At 45.2% G+C, this 13707-nt stretch overlaps 1 protein-coding gene across 3 annotated transcripts in view; it reads left to right on the top strand.

Moving 5' to 3' along the window:
- LOC136746548 (beta-arrestin-1) overlaps positions 1-13707 on the top strand; it is a 103318-nt gene that overhangs the window by 71561 nt on the left and 18050 nt on the right. For all 3 annotated transcript variants that reach the window (XM_066699122.1, XM_066699121.1, XM_066699123.1), the window contains 4 exons: positions 751-947; positions 1399-1458; positions 2823-2890; positions 13322-13457. In XM_066699122.1, the coding sequence (XP_066555219.1) occupies positions 751-947; positions 1399-1458; positions 2823-2890; positions 13322-13457 (461 nt within the window). The remainder of the gene's footprint in view (positions 1-750; positions 948-1398; positions 1459-2822; positions 2891-13321; positions 13458-13707) is intronic.

Raw genomic sequence — 13707 nt, 5'->3', positions numbered from 1 at the left:
AGGAGCCGGGTTCGAACTGGAGGCTTCTAAACTTTCGGTGCTGCCCATCCGTCATCAGGCCAACCTGGTCCAGGACACTGTCCTTCAGTTTTTTGTAGTCCAGGGCATCCTCTGGAGGGAGCGCTTGGGCGGCAGACTGCACCTCCCCGGTCAACAGGGGGGCCAGGCGTACCGCCCACTCCGACTCCGGCCAGCCACAACACCGGGCGATGCACTCGAAGATGGTGAGGAAAGCCTCCGGGTTATCCTCCAGCCCCATCTTCAGAATCCTCAAGCCAGCCCAAGCCGGACACAATACGCAGGGAGAGAGTGGTGTCCAGGCTTTATTTGGGTTCATACGAGTCCAGCAGTAAAACACAGAAAAGGGGGTAAAAACAAGGCAAAAACAAACACACAAATGTCCACACAAACAGGGGGCTCCGGGCAGTCAGGGTAGTAGTGTTAGACCTCCTTCTCAACGGGAAATTAGAGGGATTAAATAGACGGAGCACAGCTGCCGCTGACGTCACATTCGCCACGGTGCTCATTGCCCGCAGCCGTGAGTCCGCAGCCTGCAGCACATGAGCACCTAATTAACGAGCATCAGCAGCAGCCATGCCGTAACAGACAGTGTCCTGTCACAGAATACTTCATAGATTTTTCTAATATCATTCAGTTATAATTAATGCAAACTCTTTATTTTAATATCGAAGTGCATTGTTAGAAGAAGTAACCAAGGTATCAGTGTTATCTCCCCTCATTCTACCTCAGTGTTTGTGACGTTGACTTGTGCATTTCGGTATGGACGTGAGGACTTGGATGTTCTGGGCCTGACGTTCAGGAAGGACCTCTTTGTGGCCAATATTCAGGCCTTTCCACCAGTGCCGGAAGAGAAAAAACCCCTAACTCGTCTACAGGAACGTCTGATTAAAAAGCTTGGAGAACATGCCTACCCGTTCACTTTCGAGGTACTGACATCTTTCTTTCCTTGTTCCCCCCTGTCTAATTGGGTCTTTACATTGTTCAACAGATCATTCTCTTTCACCATGGCTTCTATTTTAAATAAATAAAAAATAATTAAAACAGAAAATTAAACTTCATACTTCAATAAAGATATGGACGTATATTTTGAGTTTAAGTCATTTTCGGCATTATTTTCCATCAAAAATAATTTGGGGGAAATTACAAACATGGTGTTATGGTAAACGTGATTGACAGTTTAATTTCCATAATATTTTTTAATGTTTTTAATCTTTGAATTTTGGACTTGAAACCCATTATCTATTATTACTAAAAGCTTTCATACACCTTAAGTTTCATCCACCTGACAAATGCTGACAAATCTGTAATCACTTACTGTCCTGCATCTATATACTGTATATTGTTACCACTATTAGATCTTCATCCTTATTTCTTCAGATTCCTCCTAACTTACCTTGCTCAGTTACCCTTCAGCCTGGACCAGAAGATACAGGGAAGGTAAGATGAACTAGGAAATTAAATGCAACAGTCTGAGCATGACCAACATGGCAGACCCTAGCTATGCCTTTATGAACAAAGCGAAAAAACCTTATTTGGACCTTCTTTGTCATATTAGTGTGCATGCACAACCTGACTTTGCTGTGTTGCTGTTGATCCTGGGACAACAATAAATATTGTTCCAGGATTAACAACTCCTTAACCAATCAGTGTTAAGATTACTAAGACCTTGCATTTGTGATGTCACATATCAGAGACTCCTCCTCATTTTTTTAAAACGAAGTGGCAGTTTTGCAAAAGAAACAGTATATAGATCCTGGGACAACCTTAATATTTGAAGATCAGAAAGTTGTATGTGATCCTGGACAACACAGTTTGTCAATTCTGGAACAACAGACTATTCTAAAATCGCTAAAATAAAATTTAACCTGGAACAACGCACATCGTATGGAGACAACAGTGATCATCAAATAACTTAAAAATTGAAAATACAGCGTGTGTTTATGTGTGTGTGTTTGTTTTACTCAAGACAATAAGTAATAATGTATGAATGCTACAAATAAGGTTGGGAAGTCTTATAGTTCGTGTGTATGTTTCCACCCATGCAAAAATGATAGTACGAGGATCTACATACTGTGCATTTGTTCAGGATAATTCATATTAATATTTGTATTTTCTGAATATATGACATCTATTCTTTCAAATGTTGAGTACATTCAGTGTTTTATCACAGTGAAATTGCAGTATTATGAGATTTATTTTGTTTATAAGACAGCTTTGTTGAATAGCTTAAGTTTAACTTTCAAACTTTGCACAATAAACATTTAAAATAATGTGTTGCTTAATTTTAGATTAGATACATTAAATTACTTTACCTTCTTTTTTAGGGTTGTTGCATCTGTCGTAAAACTGCCGCTTCATTTTTTTTTTAAATGAAGTGGAGTCTCTGATATGTGACATCTCAACTGCAAGGTCTTGGTAATCTTAACATTGATTGATTAAGGAATTGTTAATCCTGGAACAGCTTTTGTTGTTGTCCCAGGAACAACAGCAACATAGCAAAGTCAGGTTGTGCTAGAGGCACATTTGCAAAACATATCTGGGTGCTACTGTAGGTGCTACTGTTAATTAACATAATTAAATGTAAATATAAACCAATTACAAAGAATTGCAATTAGTATTACCAATTAGTCAGATGCCTTAGCCCACTTTATCCTTTTGAGTTCCACTGAAGTTCCTTTTGTTACTGAAAAGAAAAGCATGCTATTACTTTTTTCCTCCTCTTCTGAATAAGAAAAAACTCAACTTGCTTTTGCTTTGTTCTTTTGTCATGTTTTCCTTTTTTGTTTGCTCCGCGTTTGAAGGCCTGTGGCGTAGACTTTGAAGTGAAAGCTTTCTGTGCTGAGAACCTTGAAGAAAAGATACATAAAAGGTACAGAGACACCACAGTGTGACTGAGAGATCCATCATGCAACGGGACATTTGTTGTTTGCTCATGCAAATTTGCATTTTCTGTATGAAAAATCACAACCTTTGTCACCATACACATACACAAAAAAGGACTTGATAAACAGCAATCAGATATGACCAGGTATGATGGCTGATACTTACTAAAATGTCAGATGAGCCAACATCATAAATTAAACTCTGTTCAACAGTATGTGCTAACATATCACAAATGCCGTATTATGTTCGAAACAGTATTGGCTTATTCTGATACAATTCAATGGGAATGTAGGTATGTCTCAAAATGCAAGTTTAACAAGATTGCATTTGTATGGAATGATAATGTTATTTGTTAATCATCATGTTAACTGAGTACACCTACTTGCTAAGAAACCATGCATTGGACAATGAAATAAGTAAAGGTCACATACACAGTACTTACAGCACAGACTGAAAATAGTAACTCAATTTCAAACCCAACAGTGTCAATCTGGTGTACCCATAAGTAATTGACACCTTTGTGGGGCACCCTGCATGCCTTGTGATAACACTGGCAGGATACAGAGGCAATCTGATATCTTCAATTACTTATTTTGTGTACATGTAATGCCACGGCATCCTTGCAATTTCACAATAGAAGGTGACCCCGCATGATACATTTAATAAATAGAGAAAAGAAAGAAAAGCAATTTAGTACTTGGAATGAGGAAGGTGAAAATAATTTATCTTACACTTGGTTCAATGAGTCACAGAATTAATTCTATGGAGTTGCGCTGAATATTACAATGTAAGTAGGAGAGAGACGAGGGGCTAATTACTAGTAAATTATTTCAAATCAGAGCTGCAATCCTTGCCAGCCTTCGCAAGCTATAACCAGTGAGAATCTGCTATTAAATATGTAGACAATAATACTAATAATACTGAAACTAAGCTGAATTTAAATCTAAACCCTAGGACATTTCTGTAGAGCCCCTCCCTCCTTTCAATAATATGATTTAGCACAAGTATAAATACACTTGTATATTATATTGTAATTGTAATCCTGGTCCATTTGTTTTATTTACTTTGGTCTGTAAAAAGGTGGGCCGGTGTTTGAAGGACACTGTGCTTCATACAGTCGGTTGCTGGGTGAGAGCTGTGACAGTCACGTTTGCTTAGTATCCCAAACGTGCTTTCACTTCGAATTGGGATCATTTGGGACAATTCACATACACAGACTCTGCACACTTCGGTAGGAACCCGATCGAAAACGTCACTCTATCAAAGCTGCCATTGGCCCCTGCACTCGTCACTCAGAACAGGTCCCTTCCCACATCCTGTTCTATAAAACGTGATGTCAGCGCAGGTTCATCCTCTTTTGCCGGCGAGCTAGGACTCCCACGCAACCTTGCAACCCTTGGGCAGTGCTTCCTTTTTCAGATAACCGGGGTTGCATTCGCAACCTATCGTTATCTTTCAAGTCAGAAGCACTGCCCAAGGGGGAGGGGTTACTGTATAACAAAACTGTCGCAATGGAGCAGGTAGCGAGCTGATAAGGGAGCCTGCCCCGAGGTTTACCGCTAGGGGGCCTTGTCAACACAGCTCCAGACAGTAATCTCAGGGGCCCCTTAGGGCTGCACCTCAGCCACCCAGGAATGAGGACCGTAGTCACGCTCTTACCAGGAACCGACTAGAATCAGCATATACAAAGCGGAGCTACAGAGGTCAACTCTTACGCCCTCCGCTTACAAGAGCAAGGCCGGCTGCTCTACTAGTGGAGCTAGGAGCGAGGACGTAATCTACTTCCACAATATCTGGCGCGGGTAATCAAGCAACTTGTGGCAGTGGACCCCTGATCCAATAAGAGTGGGGCCACAGATCCACTGAAAAAACACAACATAATATACAGCCCACTACTTTACAGAGTTGCATAGCTGAACAACAATATACAATATATACATATCGCAAAACATGACAGCAAAACATTCATGCTGCCGGCGCGCAGCACAGGAGCATCCTGCTCAACTGAATAGTACAGAGTGGAAGAGCTCCACTTTGCTTACAACTTAGATTTCGTACAAACAAACTACATACACCCCGGGGCACTGGAACATACTCATGTGCCACCCATGAAACACAGGAGCAGTTGATGCCTGCTGGCTAGACCGGCTAACGCAGGGCAACATTAGATTTACTATGTTGACAAATGAACAATATACGCAGCAGAACATGAGACCCTGCTCAAGTGCTTACCACAGACCTGTTGACCAAAGAACTATGTACACAGCGAGGCAGCGAAACTCGGGCGACATCAGCTGGGAACAGCGGCAGTGAGCTCCATTCTACACAGGTTAGAACGGAGCCACAGTCCTGCTGTTTAATACATATATATATATATATATATATATATATATATATATACAGAGCAGGGTACAAGCCAGACACATGCACCACCGCAACACACTGCACAATGAACAAAGTATATAAAGGGCGGCCTCATAAGGCAACGTGCCTGTGGGCCGCATGACAGACCCTGGACACATCAACAGGCTGTCAGCAAATCCAGGAGCAGCTTGCATGGGTGCTCAACTGGAAGGCATAGTCTGGTGGAAGGGAAGACACGATTCAATAGCTTCATCAGGATGCACTTAACAGGGGCAGACTGGGAGAGGAGAGGCAGGAGCCAGAGACCATAGGCTACTGGGGCTCGACTGCAGCCAACACCGGGTTCCCAATGGAAAGGACCAGTCCCATCACGTCTAACCTGTAGAACCGGGCATATGTAAGTGATGAGGCCCAAGCTGCAGCCGCACAAATGTCTACCAAGGGGGCGCCTTGAAAAAGGGCCCAAGATGTGGCAATGCCTCGAGTCGAGTAGGCCACCAGGTGTTCAGGCACAGGGGTCCCGGTGGACTCATAGGCCATGGTAATGGTGTCCACAATCCAATGCGAGAGGTGCTGCTTTGAAAGAGCCTGGCCCTGTGTCCGTGCTCCATAAGACACAAACAGTTGGTCTGAGCGCCGAATGTCCTTAGTGCGTTCCAAATAGCACCTGAGGGCCCACACAGGGCAGAGCCGACTCTCCTGCTCCGAAGAGAAGGAAGGAGAATGGAAAGCCATCAACTCAATAGACCTGTTGTCATGAAATGGAAACAGTACTTTCGGGAGCGTGACCCTGGAGCCATCTCCTGCAAAACGGACACACGATGGGTGTATGGACAGGGCATGTAACTCGCTCACACGTTTTGCAGAGGTAATTGTTGCAAAAATGCAGTTTTAAGTGACACCAGCGTCAGCTCAATGAGTTCAGTGGCTCATATGGGGCTTGAAAAAGTGCGTCCAGCACTACATCAAGGCGCCATGCGGGCAGTGAAGGGGTGCTAGGAGGCCGCAGCCAATGAGCTCCCTTTAGAAACTGCACAGCCAAGAAATGAGACCCGGGGGGCTCCTCATCAATCTGGACATGACATGCGGAGATGGCCGCCAGATACACTTTGAGCGTGGACGGGCACTTGCCCTGGTCCAACAGCTCCTGTAGAAATTGTAATATGACCCCAATGGGGCAATTAATTGGGTCTTGACTGCTGTCTTGGCACCAGGTGCTAAACGTTCACCAGCGGTAGGAATACTGCAACCTCGTAGAGGGAGCTCTCACTGACTGAATAGTCTGACAGACCCCAGGCAATCAAACGCTCCCGCTCAGGGGCCAGGCCCAGAGCTGGAGACGGCCCAGATTGGGGTGCCAAAGCGTGCCCTGCACCCGGGAGAACAAGTTCGCTCTCACTGGGAGCTGCCAAGGCTGTCGCTTGTTCTCTCCTGACCTTCTCCAGGACCACCAGGAGAAGGGGAAATGGTGGGAACGTGTAAAGGGCCATGTGTAGGCTAGCGTGCCGATCCCTAGGGTTCCTGAGCAATCATGGATGTAGAACCATAGTGGGCAGTGTGTGGACTCTGCCGAGGCAAGGAGATCCACTTCCACCCTGCCAAACCGGCTCCACAGTTGCTGTATCACAGACAGGAGGAGGCGCCATTCCGAGACTGGGGGGCCTTCCCGAGAGAGGAGGTCTGCCGCCGTGTTGGCCAGGCCTGGGAGGTGAACTGCTCTGATGGAGCAGACGGCGCGCTAGACAGTACAGTCTGCGCGACCAGAGACCTCCTTGCCTGTTAATATAGGCGACCACCGCTGTGTTGTTTGTCTGAACCAGCACATGTCTGTCCTGTAAGACAGAGGAAATGTAGGAAATGAGACAGTCCAAGGAGTACTACTTGTGGCTTGGTGTGAGAGATCTGAATCACCACTGCAGCAGCCTCAATTAGGATAAGCTGAGGGGGAGGTTCTGTGATTATTATTATTATTATTATTATTATTATTATTATTATTATTATTATTATTGCTTGGCAGACGCCCTTATCCAGGACGACTTACAACATAAGTGCAAAATAAAGTGCAAAAATACAGTTCGGTAAAGGGATCAATCATTACAAATTCAATTTACATAAAACATAGCAATTTAAAATATAATACATTTTACAACTTCCAATTTACAATTCACACAGGCAAGTACAGTAAGTGAGGTCCTACATCCTGGACGGTAAAAGCTAAGTGCTGTCAAGATGTAGGGTCACAGTCAAGGGCTACGGGAAAGGGAGCACGAAGGAAACAATCAAAAATTGAATACAGACAAAGACACTGCCAGACACACACAGTTACACTGAACAATAGCTCGTAGTAATGCTAAATAAATGCTAAATAATCTCAGCTTACAGTGTAACGTTTCTGATTACAGACAGGGCGTGTCGAGTGTGCTAAGTAACTTACTAAATTCACTAACAACAATCGCTGCTCTTACTACAAAATAGGTGCAAGATATACAATTCCTAGCTAAACAACAAACCACGTAAACAATCAATGTAACTCTTAACTAAAAAGGCGATACTTAGCTGCGGCGACTTGAGCGACTTCTCAGCTGGCTTGCTGAGTATACACTGGCTAATTTAAACTGTATTAGACAATAAACTCACAAGGCTGGTCAGGATGCTGCCGTTAGGAGGCCCAGCAGCCTCTGGCAAAGGGACACCCTGACATGAGCTCTCAGTCGGAAGAGGAAGAGACACGTGCATATGGAGGCAACTCTCTGTGGCGCCAGCGTGCGATCATGGCAACGGAATTGAGGAGCAGTCCGAGGAACTGTGCCTGCTGAGTTGGCATCAGACAGCTCTTCTCTCGATTGATCCAGAGGCCCAATTCGGAGAGATGGCCTAAAATTAGGTTTGTGTGGTTTTGAACCTGGGGGCTAACACGACGTCCATGCACTTGGAAAAAGTGCGTGGCGCTAGCGACAGGCCAAAGGGGAGAACAGCAAACTTGAACACTCGACCCTTGAAGGCGAAGTGGAGAAACTTCCTGTGCGTCTGCACAATGGGGATGTGAAAGTAAGCATCTTTCAGATCCATTGTGGTGAACCAGTCGCCAGGCTTGATGGCCTGGGACATGGTGCGCAGGTTGAGCATCTTGAAATGCAGCACCTTGAGGTGGCGGTTCAGGCGCCTCAGATCCAAGATGGGGTGGAAACCGCCATCTTTTTTGGGCACAAGGAAGTATGGGGAATAGAATCCCTCGTGCTGGTCCAGAGGGCGCACTTTGCGGATTGCTCATTTCTCCAGGAGAGCAGCGATTTCGAAGCAAAGTGCCGCACACTGCAATGGGTCCCTCACTCGCGTCCACACCAGTCCTCAGAAGGGGTGTGGACGTGTTTGAAACTGCAGGGAGTAGCCATCTGATATAATTTGCAGCACCCAAGAGTCTTGGGTATGGAGTTGCCAATTTGAGAGTTGCTGGGGGGTGTAAGGGTGGGCCAGAGCTGTTGGAATGCCTCAGGGATGGGGCTCTGGTGGTGGGGGAGGTGGGGTCAGGCCAGGCCTCCTCCTACCATGAGCTGCCATGGGGTGCCGGGCGCCAGGTCGACGAGCCGGTGGGGGCGCCTACCTGCCAGTGAGATGCTGGCGGAAATCGGCAGGAGGGCGGGGCTGTGGCCTGGGCTGTGGCCTGGGAGCCGCAATCGGGGGGCCTCCCTATCGGCGAGCTGCCTCAGGCTGCCTGCGCTGCTGGGCGTGGGGTGCAATGGGGTAAACCCGGACCAGCTGCAAGGACTGCTCCCTCTCTTGGACGGTGCGTGAGAGCACCTCCTCCACAGAGGGGACAAAAGTGAAGCCTGCAAGATGGGGGGCGTCCATGAAGCGGGACCTGTCCGCCTCAGGAACCCGTCATGCCCGAGACAGACAGATCTGATCAGAGCACAATGGCTGCCAGGGATCGCCTAGTCACCCTTGCCCCCATGATGCATCACCGTCACCAGCTGGTTTGCTGCCGACACTATCTCCGAGATAGGGGGCGGGGTTGGTGATGCGCCATCATGCTTTGAGGGCTCTGCCAGCTGGGCCAAATACAGCGCCAGCAGGCTCTCAGTGTATTTGAGGCAGTTCCTCCAAGAGGTCAGGCAGCAGCAGAAGGGCCCATGTGGGCCGCTGCAAGCACTGACCTCTTTCGAACCTGGAGCGTGGCGGGGCAAGATAAGAGAGCCTGGGGAGCTGGAGAGACTCCACGGCCCTCTGAAACATCGCCCAGAACTCCTGGTCCTGTCCCGTAGGAGCAGGAGGGATGTCCTCACTCAACGGAGGAGGAGGGGTGTGTGAGACCAGCTCCCTCTCCATGAGCTCTGCCTCTGAGCAAGGATGCCTTATCGCGCTCCCTGTTCGCGGAGCCTGACCACACACGCATGCGTGAACAGGGAAATGTGTAGCGGGGGGGGGTGGGGTGCCGGTCAGTGTTTGCTCCAAGTGGCACATAACAACTAAAAAGCTGCCGCAACAAGTGGAGTGCCTAGTGGGCTCACCGCTGTAAGTGCGTCTCCACCCGGCAACGTTTATGGACATGGGGACACTGCAACACCAACCAGATGAAACCTTGTTGTTGCCAGACAGAACACTGTGTATTCCAAGCACCAGATGCTGGATACAAGCCCCGAGTAGGCCCGTAGGCTTAACCACACCTTTCCGGGGACACCGGGTGATGCGGGGTCCGGGGGCTGGGGGTCTGAGGGTAGTAGACCACCAGCCGTAGCGGGATCTAAAACCGAGGACTACACGGACGTATAGGGAGGGCTAGCAGAGCTCGTTCTCAGCGATCTGAGAGAGCGAGATCTCCTACAGCCACAGCCACGGGCTGCAGTGCAGGCGCAAGCTGGCGGAGGAGCACCACACACGGGTGAGATCTCTTATGACATGCTGGGCAGCCGAGCCTCGGATTTTACTGCCACTGCTAGCGGCCCTGCTGAGGAGGAAAAAGCCCTGTGGACAAAAAACCAACACAGCAAGCAGTCGGATAATATATGGCACTATATTAACACGATTATTATTTTTAAAATGCTCTATTTGAAGCCAAAACTGAAACTGAAAACACAACTGGAGCCCCGGGGCACGGACGGAACAGAGTCGGATTAGCTATCAATACTAACTAATACAGTACAAATAGAGACACAGACACAGTAAACAGTGGTGAACAACACAGCCATGAAGCCAACCAACCGATAATTGTTAATAATAAGAAAGGGTCTAGTGCACAGAAAAGACACAGAGAACTCACGTTCTCGGGTCCAGGCGAAATGGCAAAAGAAAACTTGGCAAAACGAACCTGCGCAGACATCACGTTTTATAGAACAGGAATGGGAAGGGACCTGTTCTGAGTGACAAGCGCAGGGGCCAATGGCAGCTTTGATAGAGTGACGTTTTCGATCAGTTACCTATGGAAAGTGTGCAGAAACCCCTCCCCCTTGGGCAGTGCTTCCGACTTGAAAGATAACATCAACTCAGGGAGCTCTGACAATGGGAGATGTTCCTCTAAGGAAAGAAAACCAAGGGAAACTGCTTGTAGGAAAGTCCTGAAATGTTTGTACCTCAATGCCAGGAGTATAAGGAACAAGATGTTAGACTTGGAAGCCACAGTTCTAGCATGTGACTACGATGTTGTAGGAGTGACAGAAACATGGCTTACAGAAAATTATGGGGATGAATACAAGTTTAAAGGATACACCCAGTTTAGGAGAGACAGGCAAAATCGAAGAGGGGGTGGGGTAGCATTATATGTGAAAAATGACATTGAGGCAGAAGAACTTGTATTAGATCCCAGTAACAGAACAGAATCTTTGTGGGTTAAAATTTTGAACAAGAGATCTGGAGGATTAGCGGTAGGAGTGTGTTACAGGCCACCAAACTCAGATATTCAGAAAGATGCTGCATTGTACAGTGTAATCAGGACTGCATGTAGCAAGGATGTGGCTGTTATAATGGGGGATTTCAATTTCCCAAACTTAGACTGGGAAAGCCCAGTGGGGACTACAGAAGCAGAAATAGAAATGGTTGAGATGGTAAATGACTGCTTTCTAACTCAATTTGTCAGGGAACCAACCAGAGAGAGTGCATGTATTGACTTGATCTTTTCAAATGACCAAGATAGAGTCAGGGGGACAGTAGTTAGAGAACCAACGGCAAATTATGATTTGAAAGAAAGAAAGAAAATGTTGTATAGCGCATACAAAAGGGATGGTGACGAAACAAAATACAAAGAAAATGTTGAGCTGCAAAGAGATCTTAAGAAAGGAATCAGGAAAGCAAAGAGGGAAATAGAAAGAAACATAGCTCTTGGAGCTAAAACCAATGCAATGCAAACTTGTCAAATTTGCAGATGACACTAAAATAGGTGGCTCAGCAGATACAATCTTGGCAGCACAGGCTATTCAGATGGACTTAGATAATATTCAGTTGTGGGCCGACACCTGGCAAATTAAATTCAATGTGGACAAGTGCAAGGTAATACACGCAGGTAACAAAAATGTCCACTATAATTACACTATAGGAGGTACAGATCTAGATGAAGTAACACATGAGAAAGACCTAGGAGTCTATGTGGACTCCTCACTTTCTCCATCCAAACAATGTGGTGAAGCAATAAACAAGGCAAACAGAATGTTAGGGTATATTGTCAAAAGTGTAGAATTTAAAACAAGGGAAGTAATGTTAAGACTGTACAATGCACTAGTTAGACCTCATCTGGAATACTGTGGACAGTTCTGGGCTCCACACTTCAAGCAGGATATTGCTGCTCTAGAGGCAGTTCAGAGGAGAGCAACCAGACTTATTCCAGGTCTGAAGGGAATGTCCTACTGAGAGACTGAGGGAACTGAACCTTTTCACCCTGGAACAGAGGAAACTATGTGGGGACTTGATCCAAGTCTTCAAAATCATGAAAGGCATCGACCACATCAAACCAGGGGAGCTTTTCCAGATCAGCAGGGACACACGCACCCGGGGACACAAAGGGAAATTGGGCTTCCAGGCATTCAAAACTGAAAACAGGAGACACTTCTTTACACAGAGAGTAGTCACAATCTGGAATAAACTACCCAGCGATGTGGTAGAAGCTGAAAGTTTGGGAACATTTAAAAATAGACTGGATAGGATCCTTGGATCACTTAGATTAATTAATGTACACCAAACGAGCACGATGGGTCGAATGGTCTCCTCTTGTTTGTAAACTTTCTTATGTTCTTCTTATGTTCTAACTGGTTCTACAACTGATACCAGCGAGAACAGTTAAACAAGAACTATAATATTATTATTATTATTATTAATAGTACACCAGCAGTAGAAGCAGGAAGGTGCTACAAATTACAGGCATAACAATTTCAGTTATCTATGACAGTAATAATAATGTATTTAGCAACAAAGGAGCAAAAATATATAAATAAATAAACATAAATTGTAATAGTAATAATCATCTACTCTCCTTGCTGATGCACTGGGATTATGTGGATGGTTTGGTAGTCTTTCCACATAGAAGCTTCAAGGCATCTGTTTCAAGGGATATTTTATAGTCATAATATATAAATCTACTTTCTTGCCCTTGACGAGAATGCCAAATGGCCTTGTCAGGATACAGTCACAATTTCTGATTAACTTTCTGAATGAATGATTGCATACACTTGTCCTGCACTTGAAAAGTTATAATTCATTCATGCATTAATTAACTGGAATTAAACTATAAATAGGTTGTGTTAAAAGGATGGAAATGTACTGTTCATTTGTTTCTATAGTATATCACTGCAGGGGATGACACTTTTAATTAAAAGTTCCACTCTTAGATCCCCTTAACTCTTTTTGTTATCCACCAAGTCTGACTGCAATATATTGAAAAAATATACATTTTAACCCAACCTCTTCTTACATCACATCATGAAAACAGGCACAAAGACACACTATATAGACTCCTTAGGTTAATACCCATTAAAATGATAAATTATTAATAAAGTGAGGAATAAAGTGTAGAAATGTGCATGTTGCTGGGCACAGCAGAATATGTTATTTATGTTTTTTTCTTGTATAGGAATTCTGTGCGTCTCGTGATCAGGAAAGTGCAATATGCACCGGAGAAACCAGGTCCTCAACCAATGGCAGAGACCACAAGACAGTTCCTCATGTCTGACAAGCCCCTCCACCTGGAAGCTTCACTGGACAAAGAGGTGACTGATTTGTAGACTAAATACAAATATTTGAAGTGAAGTGATGCCTCCTTGACAACAAAGTGAATAATACATAATAGTAATAATAACCACTTTTACATACATGTGGTTTTAGTAAACACAACTGCGATTTTAGAAGCTTAAATAGCAGGAATTTCAAAACTGACATATTCTGCTTCTTATATCTAGGCTATAGTGACCTCTATGGGCCCTTAAAGGTAATCAGAGCTCAGACAGATCTTCTAGTATC

The sequence above is a fragment of the Amia ocellicauda genome, chromosome 3 (assembly GCF_036373705.1).
Source record: "Amia ocellicauda isolate fAmiCal2 chromosome 3, fAmiCal2.hap1, whole genome shotgun sequence".
NCBI classification, from domain to species: domain Eukaryota; kingdom Metazoa; phylum Chordata; class Actinopteri; order Amiiformes; family Amiidae; genus Amia; species Amia ocellicauda.
Note: the sequence above shows the minus strand (reverse complement) of the source record. Positions and strands in the feature narration are given on the sequence as shown.